This window comes from Eubalaena glacialis, chromosome 6 (genome assembly GCF_028564815.1).
Source record: "Eubalaena glacialis isolate mEubGla1 chromosome 6, mEubGla1.1.hap2.+ XY, whole genome shotgun sequence".
Classification (NCBI taxonomy): Eukaryota; Metazoa; Chordata; class Mammalia; order Artiodactyla; family Balaenidae; genus Eubalaena; species Eubalaena glacialis.
This window is the reverse complement of record NC_083721.1, coordinates 5,779,419-5,799,826: the sequence shown is the minus strand read 5'-3', so window position 1 is coordinate 5,799,826 and position 20,408 is coordinate 5,779,419. Positions and strand designations below refer to the sequence as shown.

At 40.8% G+C, this 20,408-nt stretch overlaps 1 protein-coding gene across 5 annotated transcripts in view; it reads left to right on the top strand.

Moving 5' to 3' along the window:
* Positions 1-20,408, top strand: part of IGSF5 (immunoglobulin superfamily member 5) — a 42,864-nt gene that overhangs the window by 14,178 nt on the left and 8,278 nt on the right. For 3 of the 5 annotated variants that reach the window (XM_061193897.1, XM_061193900.1, XM_061193899.1), the window contains exons 4-8: positions 1,934-2,233; positions 12,939-13,076; positions 16,223-16,247; positions 18,676-18,776; positions 20,285-20,358. In XM_061193897.1, the coding sequence (XP_061049880.1) occupies positions 1,934-2,233; positions 12,939-13,076; positions 16,223-16,247; positions 18,676-18,776; positions 20,285-20,358 (638 nt within the window). The remainder of the gene's footprint in view (positions 1-1,933; positions 2,234-12,938; positions 13,077-16,222; positions 16,248-18,675; positions 18,777-20,284; positions 20,359-20,408) is intronic. The other 2 variants (XM_061193901.1, XM_061193898.1) reach the window with 2 other exon arrangements.

Here is a 20,408-nt window from a genome sequence, read left to right as displayed (position 1 = left end):
TAAAAAGAATGAACACAAAATTCTGTAGTCTGAAGGGACAGATCTGTTCCCTTCTCACTGCTGCTTTTACAGTAATCCTTGAGATAGCTAAGGTGATTTACTTGCTCCAAGACATTATTCAAGAAAGGAAAAACTGGAAATTAACATTTCAGAGTAAGAAGAGCTTTCAGAGATGATCCAGCTCAGTCTAGTCTGGAAACTTCCAGGCAACCCCTAGATTCTTTCAGGGTGGTCTCTGTGGTCATGACTGTTTCCATGGTAATACTAAGATTCTAGTTGCCTTTCTCACTCACTGTCATGAGTGTACAGGGATTTTCCCACTGTACATTGGGAAGGTCTGCATAATTCAGTGGACCGGCATTTTCCAAATGACTGATGTATAATGATACAAAATCATGCAAGGGTAAAAGATCCATTCAAAGTGCCAACTAGAGCAATGGATTCTAATGTAACAGCATGAAAGTTCCTTAATACGGTTTCAGTTTCCACAGTGTAACTAACCTTTAGGCAACCACTACTTGTCAAGTTTTGGTGTATCAGTGGTATCAAAGAATATCCATGATTATCTGAAAAGCTTCCTCAACATTCCAACCATATATCCGTGTGAAGTCAGATTTTCTTCATATACTCCAAAGAAGGCAATATATCGCAACAGAATGAAGGCAGAAGCAGATATGAGAAACCAGCCAGATGTTAAAGAGATTTGCATAAATAGAAAGCAGTGTCATCTAATTTATTTTGGGTTAAAAATAAAGATATTTTTCATAAAAGTATGTTAATCCATATTAACAGGTAATAGGTTATTAATGTTATTTTAAAACAAATGTTGGAAAAAATAAGCAAATATTTAATTCTTATTTCAGATATGGAAAATATTGATAGAACCCACATAAATCAAAGGTCTTTGGAGTTCTCAGTGGTGTTTAAGAGTATAAAAGTTACTGAAACCAAAATGTTTGAAAACCACTGATCTTGTTAAATCATCTTGTTCACTAGGTAGTAAACAGAGAGCCTGAACATTTCAGTGACTTACCCAAGGTGATGGCAATTTTGTGGGAAAGCCAAGATCGAGAACAGATCTTTTGATTCTTAGTCCAGTGTTCTTTCCATTATATTACATGGCAGGGAGTTTTAAGGTATTTTAATCTGAATGTTTCACTGTCTATATAGTTCACTAATGCTGTGTTTTTACTGGGGCCAATCCTCAGGTTATTTTAGTAATATTAGCAATACAAGTGCTATTTTCAGATGGGTCATTTACAGTGTGAACCCTGGCATATGCAAGCAGGTCTTTACTAAAAACTTTAAAATAATTGATCTAAGTAATATATTCTGATACAGAATTTAAGGTAGTTATTTCTATAATTAGATTAGATTAGATTTTTATTTAATTTGTACCTAGAAAAATATTTTAAGGCAGTATCATAGGAAATTATCCTTAAAAATGTGACTCAAAAATAAAATGAATCTGACTGACCAAAGGCCAGGGGAGACTTGCTTCCCATGAAACTTTTAGATGTGTTCTCCTTACAATGAAAAGAATGTAAAGCTTGTTTCCCTTTTTGCTTTGGCTCCTAGGGCAGCCCAGGGCAAGTTTGCAACTCCACTGCAGAGATTGTGTAGCCCTCCATGGTGGGCACATCCGCCCTTTCTTTCCCATGTAATTTATATTCCCTTGGATCCTGATTTTTATTTATTCATTTTCTCTGGAATCTATGTTTTCTCGTGAGCCACCTCCCCTTCTTCTGTGAAACTGACAGGTATAAATTAAATACACAGATCAAACCTGAGTTAAGGTTTCCAGATACAGACACAGTCAATTTGCGCTCTGGAAGATAGTGTTCATGCAATGTGATTTGAAGGAAAATTTTAAAAACATCTATCACTGAGAAGCATGATCATTCCTTCCAAACATTTTTCTTTTCTTCTTTAGTTATGGGGCGGTTGTTCATTCCTGAAGGCAGTCTAGTAGTCATGGAGGATAAGCCTTGTAATGTGACTTGCCGCGCATTGGGCTGGACCCCACTCCCACGTCTTTCTTGGGAGATCGGGGTTCCCGTGAGCCATTCGAGCTATTACTCCGTCCTGGAGCCTGAGGACCTTCAAAGTGCAGTGAGCGTTCTGGCTCTGACGCCGCAGGGCAATGGCACTGTGACATGTGTGGCTGAGATGAAGGGGCTGCACGTCCACGAGTCGGTAACTGTAAATCTTACTGTGGTTCAGCCTCCCTTGGGTAAGTGAAGACTTTTGCTTTATACAAAGTGGATTATTATTGCATGCTTTACATTTTGTATGTTGTGCTGCTTAATCAGTGATGCCCAGGAGAATCGCACGGTGATCTTGATCTCAGGTAGGGATGGTAATGGAGACAAATGACTTGTGTCAGCTTCATGACCTTGTAATTTCACTTTTAAAATTCCGTCTTCAAGTGCTTCTCTCTTTTCTACTTACATATGGAAACCATTGAGAATCTTGACAATTATAAAATAGCATCAAGTTCAGATGTAAATACTTGAATTCAATGTTTTTCTCTAGCTTTCACTCATTGTTCCTGTCTGATCCCATCCCCTGGGCCAAGGAAGTGAGCTCTTTCAGTATCTGAGGAGGTCATGCACGTTCTCAAGGATTCCTTCCAATCTTAGTGGGATTAGGAGGGTTCATTTTTTTACCCAGCAAATCCACAGTGTATCTCAAAGTACCAGGTCTATGTTTCTTGTGTTTTTTTTAACTTCACAAAATGACATAAGTTTAAAGTTAAATCCTGAAGAAAATCTGTTGTAGGGTCCTTGGCAAACGCCAAACTCTGACCACACCTTCATGGGGCCTCTGAGCCTGCGTGACCTCGGAGGCCACCTGGGCCAACTAGAAAGCACAGGGGCTGGGGCTGAGTTTCATGCCTTCATTTTACAAGAGAGGAAAGGAAGGGAGGCCCAGAGAAGGACTACACTCCGTTCCAGGTCTTATGCTGATGGCACAGAGGGATCCCGAAGCCAGGAGGAACTTCTCCCTTGGTCCAAAACTCTTCCCACTATGAAAACACTTCTACTTAGATCTTCCAAAGTTTGGAATAAAGTTACAGGCATAGCAAGATTAATAATAACAATAATAAAAATAAAAACCAGTACTACATAGCTCTTATTAAGTAAAGATGCATGTGTTTTTTTTTTTCCCAACTCAGTGTTTCACTTTATATTTTAAAAAAATTTTTATTGGAGTATACTTGATTTAAAATGTTGTGTTAGTTTCTGCTGTACAGCAAAGTGAATCAGTTATACGTGTACATATATCTACTCTTTAAAGACACTGTTTTAAGCAGTTCTCAAATATTAACCAAATTACACAACTTTCTTATGAGTAGATGCTATTATTATTCCTGATGTAAAGATGAGGTGACAGAGACACATTGTTTGGAACTTGCCCACGTTTATAGTAGACGGCAGAGGTGGCCTCGCCAGTGTGTCTCCAGAATCTGCTCACCCGTCCACTCTGCCCTCCCCCTGTGAGCAGCCCTGGAAGGTTTGTGAATGTCCTGGGGCTGCTGTAACCTCAGACTGGGGACTTAAACAACAGACATGGTTTCTCTCACAGCTGTGGAGTCTAAGAGTCCAAGGTCAAGGTGTGGGCAGTGTTGGTTCCTTCTGAGGACCAATCTGTTCCAAGCCTCTCCCCCAGCTTCTGGTGGTTGGCTGGCAATCTTTGGTGTCCCTTGGCTTGTAGACCCTGCATCACCTGATCTCTGCCTTCATCTTCCCATGATGTTCTCCCTGTATGTGTGGCTCATGTCCATATTTCCTTTTTTTAATAAGGACCCCAGTCATATTGGATCAGGGGCCACCCTATGACCTCATCTTAACTAAATTCCATCTGCAACAACCCTGTTTCCAAATAAGGTCACATTCTGAGGCACTAGGAGTTAGTATTTTAACAAATGAATTTTGGGGACAGACAATTCACCGCATAACAGATGATGTCTCTGTGAACCTGTAAAAAGCCATTTAGAGCCTAAGCTGTGGTTAGCACCAGTCATCCTGAGCTTTGCACTGCAGGGATTGATCCCCAATGCAGTACCATCACAAGCTTGCACTCCTGATGTCTGGCCCTTGTCTCCAACTCAGACGTCTCCAGAGACCAGGCAGACAACAGAAATTAAAGCGTGAGTGAATCCACGTGTCAGGTAGAAGACAGAGTGCAGGGGCCTGCTGGGAACCAAACAGCATCCCCATCGACACGGAGCAGCTGTACAAGCTCCAGCTGGCTGTTGCCATTAGGAATGGGGACTCAGACTGCCAGAGCTTTGACCTGGTTCTGGGGAATATCAGTGTTTTTGAGGGTAAAGGACACAGAAATCTGCGTTTTCTTTGGTTTTAAGTCGAGGTTAACTTATTTCAGCTTATTAAATTCAAAGGATTTTAGCTTATTTCCTACCAAGACTGTATATGAAGATGCAGCTAGAATTCAAACCTAGCTTGCTTTCTTATTCTTTTGGACAATTAAAAAACCTTTAGAAAAGTTGGTGCAAGAATAGTACAATGAATACCAATGTATCTTCACTTCGATACAACAGATGTTAACATTTTCTCATGTTTGCTTCTCTCTTTTAGCTTTTCTTTCCCTTCCTGTCTCCCTCCCTTCTTTCCTTCCTTTCTTCCTTCCTTCCTCCATCCTTCCCTCATGGCTTTTAAAATTTCTTTCTTTCTTTCCTTCTTCCTTCCTCCCTTTCTTCCTTTCTTTACCATTTGCGATTTAGCTGGAGATTTTATGACATTTTACCCCTAAATACCCCAGCATGTGTATCATAAGAACACGGCCATTCTACATAGCCCCAGTGTAGTTGGCAGTCAGGAAATTTAACATTGATACAATACTATTATACAATATTCAGTCCATATTCAAATTTCCCCGACTGTCCTTTCTAGATTTTTTTCCCCCCAAACCAGTATCCAGTTAAAGGCCATGCATTGCCTCTGGCTGTCAGGTCTTCTTCTGTTTCCTTTAACATCCAGTGGTACCCCCACTTTTTGTCTTTCCCGATATAAACATCTTTGAAGGATCCAGACCATTTTTGCAAGATACCCATCAATATGGATTTGTCTGAATTTTCCCAACATACTTTGATTTCAGTTAAATATTTTTGGCAAGACATGGGTAATGTCATGTGGGCATGTGATGCCAATTTTCTCTATTATTGGTAATAAGTTTGATCATTTGGGTAAGGTGGTGTCCCCCAGATTTCTCCATTGTAAAGGTACCTTTTTGGTATTTATAATTAATATACGATCTACAAATACTGTGTGAATATCTTGTTTCTTGACAGTCTTTCACATAATAACATTTGCATTCATGGATAAGTCGTTGCCTTAATCACTTATTTCTATAGTGGTTGTAAAAGAGTGATTTTTCTGGTTCCATCATTTTTCTATATTTATTAGTTTGGCATTCTTCTGTAAAGAAGAGGCATTTCTTTTCTTCCTTTTCTTTCTTTCCTTTTTTTAAAAAAAATTTTACAGTTTTAATACGGACGCATTTTTATCCAATACATTATGATTTATTTCCATCGTTACTCATTGCGACGCTCAGATTCCTCCAGATTCGGCCAGTGGGAATCCCTTCCGGCTGGCTCTGCTGCCCTTCCGATGTGTCCCTCTTAGTTTTTTTTTTTTTTTTAACATCTTTATTGGAGTATAATTGCTTTACAATGGTGTGTTAGTTTCTGCTGTATAACAAAGTGAATCAGCTATATGTATACATATATCCCCATATCTCCTTCCTCTTGGCTCACTAAGATGTTCCGAACTTTCTTCACCTTTCCCCTGTTCCAGCCTGGAATCAGCCAGCTCTCCAAGGAGCCAACCCAGCTTGCTTTTAAGCAATTTAAATATGACAAAGTATGGTCCAGGCTTTAAAAGGGAAGATTGAAAAAAGTTCCATTAGCACCAAATGGAATGAATTTGTTTAAACCACACACCTTAACAAGGTAATAATGCAGTGAAGAGCTCTGGTCTATGATGATGCCTCACAGAAATGGATTTGGATATTAGCTTTCCTGCAAAGCTTCTCTTTTGTAGGGGAAGGGCAAGGGACATTCGGTTTCCCCGTGATGGGGTTTAATTCGGCTGAATTCTTCTTAGCCTGGGACCAGTGAAGTGAGCGGCCTTAGCTATGGCAGCTGGAGTCACGACAGTTTCACAGAGGAGAGCGTTAGGGGTGTGTTGCAATGAGTCTGACTTTATTGGACTCATTTGGAGAAGGGTAATTTGTTTCTAAATTGTTCATCAAGATCCAGAGCAGCTGGTGGCTGGCTGCGTGTTGTGTGTTTCATGCAGGTTTTAGTGTCTGAAGGCCTCGTTACTGCCTTGGCTGGGAGAGCTGGCTTGTAGAAGCAAAGCCACGTTTACAAAGAGCTGAAGATGCACGAGGCTGTGCTTGTTCAAGCTTCTTCAGGAATCAGACAAAAGCATCAGTCCTGCCACTCATTCCTAAAAGTGCAAGGAATTTGTGTTCATTCCGGAATAATCCTTTCAAGTCCTTGAAAGAAGAATAACACTGGCAGCTTAGGAAGTCTAGTGAGTTCAAGCCAAAAGGTTGTATTACACACATTGATTCTTTAAAGAAAAGCATATTGAAAGGTCTCAGGCTAATGTTTTTTTAAAAAAATCTATTTTCTCCATTATAGAGGTAATACAGACTTTAAGCATCACAGACGTATGTACAGCTAGAAGGTGAAGGCCCCCATCGTGCCTACCATGAGCCAAGGTCCCTCAGTCCTCTGTCTGACCGTCTGGATTGTTTTCTCTACATACTTACAAGTGTGTAGGCTGTGAACTGTGTAAGTGAAGCCATATTTTTGGACACATGAGCACCTTGTAGACTGTAGTGATTCCCGGTATGATATGAGTTTTGTGGGATGTGGTCATTTCACGAGCAGAGAAGAGTGGTGGGAGTGACCGTCCTGGTGGGAACTCTGGCACTAGCTGTGTGATGTTGGGCAAGTCACTGGCCTTCGAGGCTCAGTTTTCTTGCCCGTAAAACGAGGTGGGGAGGAACATAGGGCAGACGTTCCCTCTCTTTGGCTGCCTGTCAAGGGAGTTTTAACACGTATGCTGATTCTCAGGCCCCACCCCAGAGGTTCTGACTTACTTGGTCTGTGTGGAGTCTGGGAATTGGCATTTTAAAAAAAAGCTCCCAAATTACTGAGCAGTCAGGATTAGGGGCTACTGAAATGGAAACTCTCCAAGGCCCCGCCTCCTGACCCAGCCTCATCAGTTGCTACTATTCACAGACTTGGACACCAGACAGCCTGGACTCAACCCCCAGCTTGCCTACTTACTCGCTGTGTGACTTTACGCAAGTGACAACCTCTCTGTGCCTCAGTTTTCTCATCTGGGAAACTGAGATAGTAATAATCCCTACCTTATAGGGTAGTTGTTATTGTGAGAAGTAGGTGGGTTAAAACACCGAGAGCACTTAGGACAGTCCCCGTCCCAGAGCCCACAAGACAGGAGAGTGAGCGATGGTTATCATTTATTTTATGGATTCAGAGATCTCCTGTGTCCCTTGTAGTCAGGAGCATGCTTTGCCCATGCTGGTGGTGACATTTGTAGTCATCTAGTTGGTTTTGAGAAATTCTATGTGCCCTTTTAAAACTCTGAGCATTCCTATGAGAGCATCTGGGAAATACTATTTTCCTTGTCTTCACAGATGGGAAAAAGACAATCTCGGAGATGAGATTAAAATCACACAGTAAATCCAGTCATGCAGCCCTCACGTGCATGTAGTTGTGTGAAGGAACGTAGGGAGGAAGGCGAGCTGTGTTGACCTTGGAGATAATCTTCCTTAGTCACTATTTGTGAGTTCTCAGGTATAGTATACCTATCCTCGCCTGCAAATCTGCCATTCACCTTGAATCATCACACCCACACCCTTCAGTAAGGCTTGGTGTCCACCTAGATTCCCTGTTTCCTTTAAGACGTGGGCTGTAACTTCCCCAGAAGGATTCTTCCAGATTGGAGACCCAACATGGCAGAATAGAAAGACATGAGTGAGAGCCCCTGGGGCTTTCCTGCTCTGAGCACCCTTGACCCTTTTACCAAGTCTTTATCCTGAGTGTCTTATCTGCATGATGAAGGGGTTGGGTCATGGATGAGATCATCCCAAGATTCTGTTTTCTGTCCACTGTCACGATTTTTGCTTTATCAATATATGACTATTGTTTCTTTTTCTTTCAACCCACTGTAAAGGTGCTCATTTAAAAATTAACCTCATGCTAAACAAAAATACCCATGATATATATGCGTGTGTGCACATATATGTAAGTGCTATATGATAAATTAAAAGTTATTATTAAAGTAAGGGAGGTTCTTCTGTGTAGCTCCAATCCTAAATTACATCTCTTCACAGTGCACACCCCACTCTTTTCTGTGGGCTCCCCTGGAGTAGAGGGTTTAAATCTTTCTTAGGTAGGAAGCTCCGTGGGAAATTTGACCCCCAATGGAAGCAAAGAATGAGCCCTGTGGCTGCCATTTTGGTGAGAGCCTGGGGCTTTTAGGTGAGTGCAGGCATCACTTCATTGAACTTGGTGGTTGAATTAAGGGACATGAGAGGCAGGCAGGGCACAATATCACCCGCTCTCTTTCTTGATTCTGTCCCCAACCCCAGCGAGGTGGCCTCCCGTCCTTTAAACAGGCCCTCCCTGGGGATCGCTGGCTGCCTCTGTGCAAGATCAGAGGAAAGTTGTTATGCCAAGACCCAGATGACAGAAGCTGGCGCGCTGAGAGTTTTCTCCAGCAGGGGAGGAAACACCGCTGACAGAGAGGGTCTGAGTAGGTCAACAGTGTGTTGACTTTTTCCAGTAAGAATTTCAAGCCTGTCTCTTGGATCTTGAGCCAGACCTTAATGTTTAGCCCCAGCTGGCTCCCTTACTATGAAAGCTCCTATTATTTGCAAACTTCAGTTTGTAAAAGAGTTCATCAGACCGAATTAAAATGACCATGGCAATCTTGAACACGTGTGCTGGACTTGACAGCATTCTGCACTTTGACCCCCATCTCTCGAGTCTCTGAACAGCCTGGTGGGGTGAGAATTGTTACCGATGAGTGAGCCCAAGGCCAAAGGGAGCACAGCGACACAGTGGCCATGAGATTTGATTGGTTCCACTGACACAAAGCCCAAAGGTCTCTGTCAGTCAGGAAGCTTCCATAGAGTGGTCTGATTGTGAATATCCTAAATGCAGTTCTGGGCTTAATAATTTTATCATCACATCAGAGAGAGGGAGAATATAGGGGTGCCCTGTAATGTGGCAGGTTGCTTGGGCGGTGCTTACATTTTGGCTGCATTTTGGGATTCTCAAAGTGTGGGTCGCCAACCACCTGCCTCAGAATCACCTGGGGTACCATTCCAGACCCCTGACTCAGCATCACAGGAGGTGGGCTCTGAATCCGTGTGCACAATAAACATTCCAGGAGATGCTTGGGATTCTGTTTTCTGTGGAGCAAGGGGATGAGCCATATTACTCTCTGGATGTGAAGGGTCTGGCTTGTTTTGTTGTGTTTGGACCATATACTATATTTTATTTTATTTTTATTTTTAAAAATTGAAGTATAGTTGATTGACCATGTTGTGCTAGCTTCAGTTGTACAGCAAAGTGATTCAGTTATATATATACATATATATGTATATATATTCTTTTTCAGATTATTTTCCCTTGTAGATTATTACAAAATATTGAGTATAGTTCCCTGTGCTATACAGTAAGTTCTTGTTCTTTATTTTATATACAGGAGTGTGTATATGTTAATCCCAATCTCCCAATTTAGGGACTGGCTTGTTTTAAATCTGCATTTATGGGACATGGGAAGGGTATAATCCTGTTCCTTCCCCCTTCATTTTTTTGGAGGGTAACTCTTTTCTTATCTCTATCAGTCCCAGCTCACCTCAGAAAAACGGTGACTGATGTGGAGATAGATGGCATTAGTTCTGACTTTTCTAAAGTCCTGTAATTCTTGTCTGAACATCTTAATATGGGAGAAAGGTGAGTCCTAGGTCTGGCTCAGAGGCAGCTGACTGCCTGGTGTACAGATTTCTCCATGTAGAGTCAGAAGGAAATTCAGCCTCTTTATCTGTCCATCCATCCATCTATCCATCCATCTATCAATTCATTTGTTCAAGGTGTCCAATATGTGCCAGGTGCTTGGAGTATAAGGAAAATAAGACACGGTCCTTGGGGGACTAAGTCTAATTTAGATAGGAGCAGAAGTGTAAGAAGAATGGACCTGATAGTGGTCAATTTCATAGACATTTAAGATGGCGTCGAATGTGAGATGTTAAAAAAAAGAAGGAAATGTAAAAACCATTGTAGGTAATGCAGAGAAGCCTTGCACAAAGGGCAAAAGACAAATATCTTTTTATATTACATAGTTCTTCTAAACACAGAGTTCCCTGGATTTTAGCACTTGCTTTGAGATAAGCCTGTGGATTATTCTGCAGTGGGATCCTTGCTCGCCCATGAATCAGCAACCAGATGTTGACACCAGAGCATTAGTGATCATCGCTAACCAGTCCTGCAACTTATTCTGAGGATTTAACTTTGAAACTATGATTTCAAGGAAAACTCTAAGTAAGAACATCCAAGAGACATTTTCCAGCTATATCTCTGGTTCCAAAGTGCGGGAAGGCCGTTGATTTAAAAGCAAACCCTATCCTCCTTCATAGAAAGTCTGTTGTTTTAATATTTTTCTAATGACTAGCATCTAATAAAATAGCACAAATTTACACTGAGATGCTACCCACGTACTCAGGGTTGAGTGACAGACTTTCTTGAATAGCAATTCACATTTAAGCTGACCAACGTAAATGTGGTTTGACTTCAACGTGGTTTGGTAGGAGAAGTGAAATGCTGGATGAGGGCTCTCTGGGACACCCATGCAGTTCCCACAGCCCATGGCTAGGCGGCCTGGTCCCACAGGACTCCCTGATGAAGGTGAGGTTCTACACCTGTGGCAACTGAGCCCTTGAAATGTGGCCACTGTGACTTAAATTAAATTTGAATTTAGACAACCATATGATATGTAGTAGAAAGTTACAGCTAGGACATGGCTATGAAAAATCAAAATGGCTTTTCTTCTCTCTTTCCTTCTCTCCCCAGCTCTCCCTCCCCCTTTTTTTTTTGACTGCACTTTTTTATTTGGTCCAGAAATTAACATAATAATCACAAATTTTCTTAGTACTTCTAGCTTGCTTAATTAGTACAATGTATTTTGCACAATCACTATTTCAGCACCCTATTTAAAGTAGTGTACGTCAAAACTCTTTTTAAGGAAAATGTCTTTGCTATCAACAACTTGTAGAACACATCATCATTGCAATTACTTTCTGGGGGAAAAAAACCTTTACATTGTTAAAGTACTACTAGACACATTAATGTAAATAAGATGAAAGGAACTTCAAAAGTGTCACAGTTGTTTCCATTCCTAAAAATAAGTTGGTGATGAGCCATAGCTTGAAACAGGTGAGAGTACTTGAGAGTTTCAGTTATATGTCCGTTAATCTCTGTACAGATTTGAACAAAATAAGCAGCAAGCGATATCCCGGCTTCTTTTTTTTTCTGCTTGCCTTGCCCCACCTGATCCTTCCTCTCTCCCACCTCCATGACTACTGGATAGAACAAGAGGGCAAAGTAGACACTAAGGAAGGTGGCTCCCAGAGAGCCATGTGAGGGGCAATTACTAGAAGAGAAGCGAATTGCAGGTGAGGTGTGGGTGGCACTGGGGTGGAGACTTGCACTAGGTTCCTTTGGGAGTGACTCTTCCTCAGTTTGCTCTGATTTCCTCTGGGCTTTTGACTCTCCGTGGGTGGGGACATGGAAATGAGAACCAAGGTCACCCTTCCAGTCTTGTCCAGAAGTAGCTGCTCAATAAGTACTTTTTAAAAAAAAAATTATTTTATTGAAGTATAGTTGATCTACAATGTTGTGTTAATTTCTGCGGTACAGCACAGTGATTCAGTTATACATATATATATTCTTTTTTATATTCTTTTCCATTACCGTTTATGACAGGATATTGAATATATAGTTCCCTGTGCTATACAGTAGGACCTTGTTGTTTATCCATTCTATACGTAATGGTTTGTATCTGCTAATCCCAAACTCCAATTTATCTCTCCCCCATCCCCTTTCCCTTTTGGTAACCGTAAGTTTGTTTTCTAAGTCTGTGAGTCTGTTTCCGTTTTGTAAATAAGTTCATTTGTATCATTTTTTTAGATTCCACATGTAAGTGATATCATACATTTGTCTTTCTCTGTCTGACTTACTTCACTTAGTATGATAATCTCTAGGTCGATCCTTGTTGCTGCAAATGGCATTATTTCATTCTTTTTTATGGCTGAGTAATATTCCATTGTGTATATGTACCACATCTTCTTTATCCATTCATCTGTTGATGGACATTTAGGTTGCTTCCATGTCTTGGTTATTGTAAATAGTGCTGCTATGAACATAAGGGTGCATGTATCTTTTCAAATTAGAGTTTTGATTCAGCAATCCCACTCCTGGGCTTATATCCAGTCAATAAGCATTTCTTGAATAAGTAAAGGATGTCAGAGCATGGAAACCACTGTTCCAACCTCAGGGAGTCGTGGCCCAGCCCAGCTTATTCACCTCTCAGGAATTTTAGAGGGGTTAACCAGAGAATGCTTGGACTGTGTTACTAGGCTGGTATTTATTGGCAGCAATAAACACTGCAATGGAAAATACTGTAGAGCATTGAATATTTAAGCACACCGAAGGGAACTTGGCCTTTGACATCTGGCTGTAGCAGATTGAATAGTTACAACATTGTTGGAAAACATAATCTAATTTATAGTGTGGCAGAATCAGTGATTACATACCCTTGAAAGTGGCAAGCATCACTAAAATATATATTTTTCTCCTTTCTACCTTATAGACAGTATTGATAAACCAGTTACATCATTGCCTGCCTGGGCCATAGCTCTACTTGCAGTATCATTGTCATCGCTTTTGATCGTGATCATTGTTCTTGTTATAATGTTCTGCTGCTGTGTCTCCAGGAGAGAGAAAGAAGGTAATTTTTTTTGTTGTTGTTCGTACAGATTTACATATATTTTTGAACTTTTGGTACAGCCATTTGCAGTTCATTAGCTCATCGGCTCTTTCAAAAGATATATTGGCTTTTAGAGTCCTTGAAAGGAAATGCATGCCATTCATAGAGAGGGAAAGGACTTTCTCAAGGAAGGAAGCCATTCCTCTGGGGCCTGAGTCAACCCCCCCCAAGGAAGACAGATCTTCACACTTTGAGAGGGTCAAGAGGCGGTGCCTTTCTCACCAAAGACACTGACTATTTGAGTTTTGTGTTTACTGCCAAGGATATAAGGCTGTCGCGACCTGTCATTTAGATGCTATGTTTTTTCTAGAATAATACCCACCTATCTGAACACATCAAAAGATTACTTTCTATTTTGTAGAATTCTGAGTCTCCTTTTGTAGGTGAATATTGGTGTAGTGGTAGAGAGAAAAACATGGTCTTCTGTTAACAAAAATAGTACAAACGAAATAAATAAAAATAGTTACACATGTCTTCTAAATGAAGTCTTTTGAGATACTCCAAGATATATGAAGGAGTGGGCTTGTTTGGGGGGCAGGCCAACATAGGGGTGGGCTTATTAATATTAGGGTGGGCTTATTCTGGAGTTAGTTTGTGATTTCAGAAACCACAGGGACTTTGTCATATGGACAGCTCAGGACTTTCCAAGTGTTGAGTGTGTGTGTCCATCTTTGTCTTTCTTTCTCTCATGAAACCTCCACATACTCCTACTGAATATTTAAATTAAATATTTAATATTCAAATATTTAAATTTGAATAGTAAATTAATTTTCTTAAAGTTAGAGTTTTGATGTTTAGCTACATGTCAGTTTAATTGCACTTTTAATTTTATTAACACTAACTGCCATTCGATGAGCACTTTTTGCGTGTCTGCCAGGCACCATGTTACCTAACTCTTTTACTCAGAATAGTTCTCTTAGTGAGATATTCCATGAGAAGTTCATGGTCCAGCCTTAACTAGGCTAATTGTCTAGCCTTAGCTCCTGCATGGGTTTGGTTTGTCCTTGGGGAATTAATTCTGTGCTATACCTTTATTCTTTAGGAAACAGAAGTGAAAAGTAGTAAATATCTGTTGACCCATATTTGATGGGAATTTGTTTTTACCTAGGAGTTACCCTGTATGCCACAGATGCATTACTCAAAAAAAAAAAAAAAAACCCACTGGATTTTAATGAAAACTATGAATAACTTAAATTTTAATTTAGAACTGACTAGGATTGTTCATTGCCTTCAGATTATTATTTCTGACATTAGCTATTGTGGCATATTTGGAGAACATTCTGTTTATTTGGACTTCTTCATCTCTTAGGCTTTTGTCTGTCCCACGCCAGCCTAGTAAGAAGGTTTGTGGCCACACAGGATGTGCACCAGGGAGATTCTCTGATTCTTAGCTTCCTCATTTACAAAATGGGGATAAGTATTATCCTATAGATTGGTTATGAGAATTAAGTAAATTAACATAATAAAAGTTTGTGTGATCGTGATCTGTCCTAGATTTTATCCTTCATTTAACTTTGAAAAGTTGATTCACAATGGACGCTACACTTCACCTTGACGTAAATGTATAGGATCCAGCGAAGACTTGGATTGTCCCATGATAATTATTTCCATGCTTAAAAATATTAAATAGCAAGTGTTTTAAAGAGTATTTTCTGGTGCTCTGCTTTGTTGGTGCCTGGAGAATTCTCAGTACTCTGCCTGGTTTACTGGAGACTCACTGAGGACGGCTAAGGACCCCACTCAGTGTGGCCTGGAGGCTTTGGGATTGAAGCTTCACAGGAACACTAGCGGCATTCCTCTATTACCAGAGGGACACTAGATAATCTCTCCCCTTCAATTCAAAGAAGATTGCTTCTGAGGTTCAATATGAGGTGTGAATCAGCGGATGTTGTCAGAACTGCAAATAAGTGAGAACATTATCCAAAAAATAAGGAAAATGAATATTTTTTTGATCTTGATAAAGCTTGATGCATAGGAGCCCTAGATGGGACGGCGAAATTGCAAAGCACACTGGCTTTAGTGCCAGATGGATGGGGGCTGCTGTGTGGGCTCCGTTACTCCCCATTGTGAAATGCTAGAGTCCCTCCAGTCCAAGAATCCATTGATTAAAAACAATAGCAATTTTGGGGCTTCCCTGATGGTGCAGTGGTTAAGAATCCGCCTGCCAATGCAGGGGACACGGGTTTGATCCCTGGTCCGGGAAGATCCCACATGCCGCGGAGCAACTGAGCCCGTGAGCCACAACTACTGAGCCTGCACACCACAACTACTGAAGCCCGCGCCTAGAGCCCGTGCTCTGCAACAAGAGAAGCCACTGCGGTGAGAGGCCCGTGCACGGCAACGAAGAGTAGCCCCCGCTCGCCTCAACTAGAGAGGGCCTGCGTGCAGCAATGAAGACTCAATGCAGCCAAAAATAAAAACAACAACAAGAAAAAACAAAACAAAAATAAACAACATAAAAATTAGCAATTTAATGAGAGCTTTTGGGGCGTGGACACAACTGTATGAATTGATAACATTGGTACATATTGATTGAAAATGTATTTCAGAACAAAAGAAATATAGTGCTGAAGCAATGAAATTCCTTATCTGTTAAAGACATGGTTATACTCTTGTAATAGTATCTAGTTTGTTAAAAATATGATAATGCTAACACCTACCTCTTGGGTTGTTGTGACGATTAGATGAAATAACACCTTGCATAGCACTGGCATGGTGCCTGAACAGGTAAGTACTGAATGACTGACAGCACAGACTGGGAACACAGAGCATCTCTTCATGGTGAACAGTAGAGTTTTTATAACCTCAGAAATTAGATTCAGTACTCACTAAGTACTTACTGGGCACCTACTATATTTCAGGTACCCAAGTATCACAAATACTTATATTTATGATAGTGAATAGCGAATTCTACTTTCCTTAAGCTTGGAAGTCATTTGATAGTTCACTGTTGGGAAGTTTAATATCTATCGGATCACAAACACTCAGTAATGTGAGTATTTAAAATCAGGGGACCTATAAAAATATATGAGATTTTATTTTCAGAATAACTATCCCGATTTTGCTAATGTGATTTTCTTCCTTTTTTTTTTTTTTTTTTTTTGCAGAATCTAGTTATCAAAGTGAAATAAGGTAAGTTTGAGATCACATCAATTTTCTGAAAATAAAAAACAAATGAAAACCAACCAACACAGACACACAGAGCTATGGGACTTTAGGATTATGTTACTCAAAATTAGGTACTAAAAATGGACAACTCTGAAAAACACATATGCCAATCACAAACTCATAGGGCGACATTAATTGCAGAATAAAATAGGTGGATTCCTACTGCCTAAGTTTGACTTGCTCACTTAGGAAAGTGGAGTGGAATTTTAGTTGGTGTCTGGCATTCGCAACTCTTTCCACAAGAGGACACTCTGTACTGTGACTGTTGGCCCTCCTGCTTTGAGTCAAGGCTAGAGATGTGAGGACCATTTCAAGGATCAGGCTATTTCACACTTGGTGGACGTTATCTTCCTTAATTCTCCCAATGATTTTATGTGGCTATTTTTCCATTTTGTAGATGAAGAAGCTGAGGGGTATAGGGAGGTTAAGTAATGTGCTCAGTATCTCCTGTCCAGAGAATGGAAGGGTCCGAATGTGAACCAGCTGACCTTGCTCAGGGCCTGGGCTCTTGTCCGTGTGCGGCTCTCACCCTTAGATTCAAGTGCATTGGGCCCAGGGAAGAAAAATGGGGCAGCTCACTGGGGCCCCCGTGTTGCACCTGCTTCCCCTCCCACTGAGTCAACAGTGCTAACTCTAGCTGCTCTCAGATTTCTACTGCATTAAAAGAACATGTATATATATTTCGTATACATATTTTTCCTGTAGGATCAATGCATGCTTATTTTAGAAAAAAAATCTTAAGGAAAGATAGTTTATAAGAAATGGTTTTAAAATCACCCCTAATTCTATTGCCCAGAAGTCACTGTTACCTAAGTACATATATATTTACACACATGTGTGTTCACCAAGATACACACACATATATGTTTTGTGAAATTTGGATCATAATAAACATCATTTAATATCTGTTTCTCCTCACTTGACACTATTTCTGTTGACAAATACTTGCCTACAGTGTTTTTGTTTCATTTGCTTAATAGAGTTTTTTATTAAAATATAAGTATAGAAAAGTACACAAATCGTGAGTACATAGCTTGATTAATTTTCATAAAGCATATGCACCTGGACCTGGACTGCTGATGCAGAACTAGGACACCCCCAGGACCCCAACCCCTACTCGGGCCTCCATGAAATCATCTGCTGCCTCTTCCTCAAAGGTCATGTCTTCTGACATCTATCCCCACATCCCCAGAAGTTAGAGTTGTATAAACTTGATATAAATGAAGTCATGTGATATGTCTGCCTTCTTGAACTTCAGGCTGTGAGATCGATCATGTTATTGAATGTAGATGTCAGTGGTTTATTACTATATAATACCAAGTAAGGGGCATATAGGCAGTTGATTTTTCCATTTTACACTAAAAGGGCATTTGGGACCGTGACGAACATTACTGCACTAAGAGATCTTGTGTGTGTCTTTTGGTGACATGTATACCAGTCCTCATTCCTGTTTTGCATTCTGTTGGGTATAATCTATTAGTGCAAGCTGGTCATAGGGCAGGTATATGTTCAGCTTTAGATGATGTTGCCATACAATTTTCAAAGTAGGTGTAGCAGTTTACACTTCTACCAGCAGTGTATGAGAGTTCTCACCTGTAATAATTTTTACAGGTGGCATGGAATTCCATTTTAGAGATGCATTGTCATTTAGTTTACTAGTTCCCTACCTATGGCTGGGCACCTGTGTTTGCACTTTTGCTAGTATAAATAGCTCATGAATGAACATTCTTTCAGATAAATCTTTGCACATACCCTTGCGTATTTCCCTTGCTTATTATAATCAGTTCTTAGTGGTTAAGCATAAATATTTAAAAATCTTTGGGTATCCATTGCCAAACTTCTTTCCCCTGGGAAGCTGCACCAATTTTTGCTTTATTTCAGAGGCTGGCATATTTCTTCTAACAAGGGCCAGATAGTAAATCTTTGGGGTTTTGTGGGCCACATGCTCTCTGTCACAATTACTCAACCCTGCTGCTGTAACAGGAAAGCAGCCATAGACAATATGGAAGCAGACGGGTTCCAGTAAAACTTTATTTAAAAAAACAGACAGGGAGCTGGATTTGGCCTGTGGGTCATAGCTGGCCAGCCCTGCTTTATTTGGTCACTGGTGTCTGAGAGTTGAGTACCAACCACCTGGGGACTGGAGTCTATGTGCCTATCATGATAAAGTTCCATTTCTCCCCATAAGGGGAGTGTGCGAGACACAGGCCATCCACACAGCCATGCTGGTGGCTGTGAGGGTACATCCCGTTGCTAGCCACCCTCCAGAGGCCAGTGCCCGAGCTTCGGCCTCGTGGTGAGTTCATCGTGTGTGAATGCTCTGGGTGGAGTAGTGAGACCCAAGCATCCATTGCTGATTAACATTTGGCTTTTTCAAATGGTCTAATTCTAGGAAATCTGCAAATATGAAGACAAACAAAGACACTTCTGGGACAAAGTTAAAAAGCGGAAATGAAAACTATGGCTACAGTTCAGATGAGCCGAGGACCACAAGTGAGTGGCTGGGCGGGTGCAGCGGAAAGATCTGGAAGGGAAAGTGTCGGGAGAGAGGCTGGCCCATCAAACACCGGCTTCTGAAGGCGGCTGCCTTAGCGGTTGGCGGTCATTATTTGGGGAGTAATTTTTAGAAGAAGGAGACATTCCAGAACTAGAAATATTCTAGGAGAAGATAACAGTCAAAACCCACCTATTTGTCTAAAGTTTAAAAGAAATCGAGGTGGAAATCTAAGAGTTTTTTAAAAATAATTTTTTTCTCAATGTTTTCTCTTTTTTTTTATAATATACTTTTTAAAAAAATTAATTAATTAATTAATTAATTAATATTTTTGGCTGTGTTGGGTCTTCGTTTCTGTGCGAGGGCTTTCTCTAGTTGCGGCAAGCGGGGGCCACTCTTCATCGCGGTGCGCGGGCCTCTCACTATCACGGCCTCTCTTGTTGCGGAGCACAGGCTCCAGACGCGCAGGCTCGGTAGTTGTGGCTCACGGGCCCAGTTGCTCTGCGGCATGTGGGATCTTCCCAGACCAGGGCTCGAACCCGTGTCCCCTGCATTGGCAGGCAGATTCTCAACCACTGTGCCACCAAGGAAGCCCTGTTTTCTCTCTTTTTAAAAAAATGCTTCTACCTTAAAGTGTGTGAGGAGGCATTTGAATACATTGAGGGTAACTGCCCCGAAACTTCAATTAAATCTGAAATTCAGCAAGAAATCTTTTCCTCTTCAATCTGACAGTCATAACGGGGGGTGTCTCTGAAACCACTGTCACTAGTGAGGGGCAAGGGTAGTATTTGAACCAAGGTCCTTTTGAAAGCAGTTGAGAGAAAGAGTGATGGTACAAATTACCCCTTAGTGGTTGGGGAGGGAGACTGGCCCTCACAAGTTGTCGACAAAACAAATTCCAGAGATAGATTTTTGGTTAATTGATTCTTGCTGAGAGGCTAGAAAACTTTTGTTCACTGAGATTGGGACTCTATTCTTGGCAACCCCATAATTTCCATTTTTCCGTGGCTGTCTCCTATATACATTCCAAATTGTATGCTTCAGATTTAAAAGAATTCCACAAAGCATAGACAGTTTCCTTTGATAATCTGATCAAAGCCTCTTGCAGAATTTCCTGTGATAGAGTATTTATTCATTAATATTTTATATGATTAATCAAGTAGCTTGACTAAAATCATGGCCCAAATTGAACCTCTCTGGCTCCTGTTTTTCCCCTGTGTTTATTTCCCTCCATGAGCCGTTAAAGCTATGGATTCATCTTGTCTCTGGATGAGACTAACGTGTCAAGAAAGGAATCGATTTTGAGTCCTTTTGCTACGTTTTAAATTTCATTAGAAAGATAAAGTTCTAAAAATATGTAAACTTAAAAAAACCCATTTGTGGTTACAGATTATTGATGCCAGGGGTACTACTTAAAAGCAAAAGTATTTCTTTATGGATCGGAATTGTTAGAATAGGTAGTGTGGTTTTGGTCACTTGTGACGCTAAAATCATTTTTCTGTTGCAGAGACTGCTTCTCTCCCTGCAAAGTCCTCTGAATCCAGTGTTCCGGAACAACGTGGCAGTAGGCAACTGCATCAGGTGATTCAGACCTTCTTCTCCCTTTTGGACTTTTTTTTGCTACTTAAAAA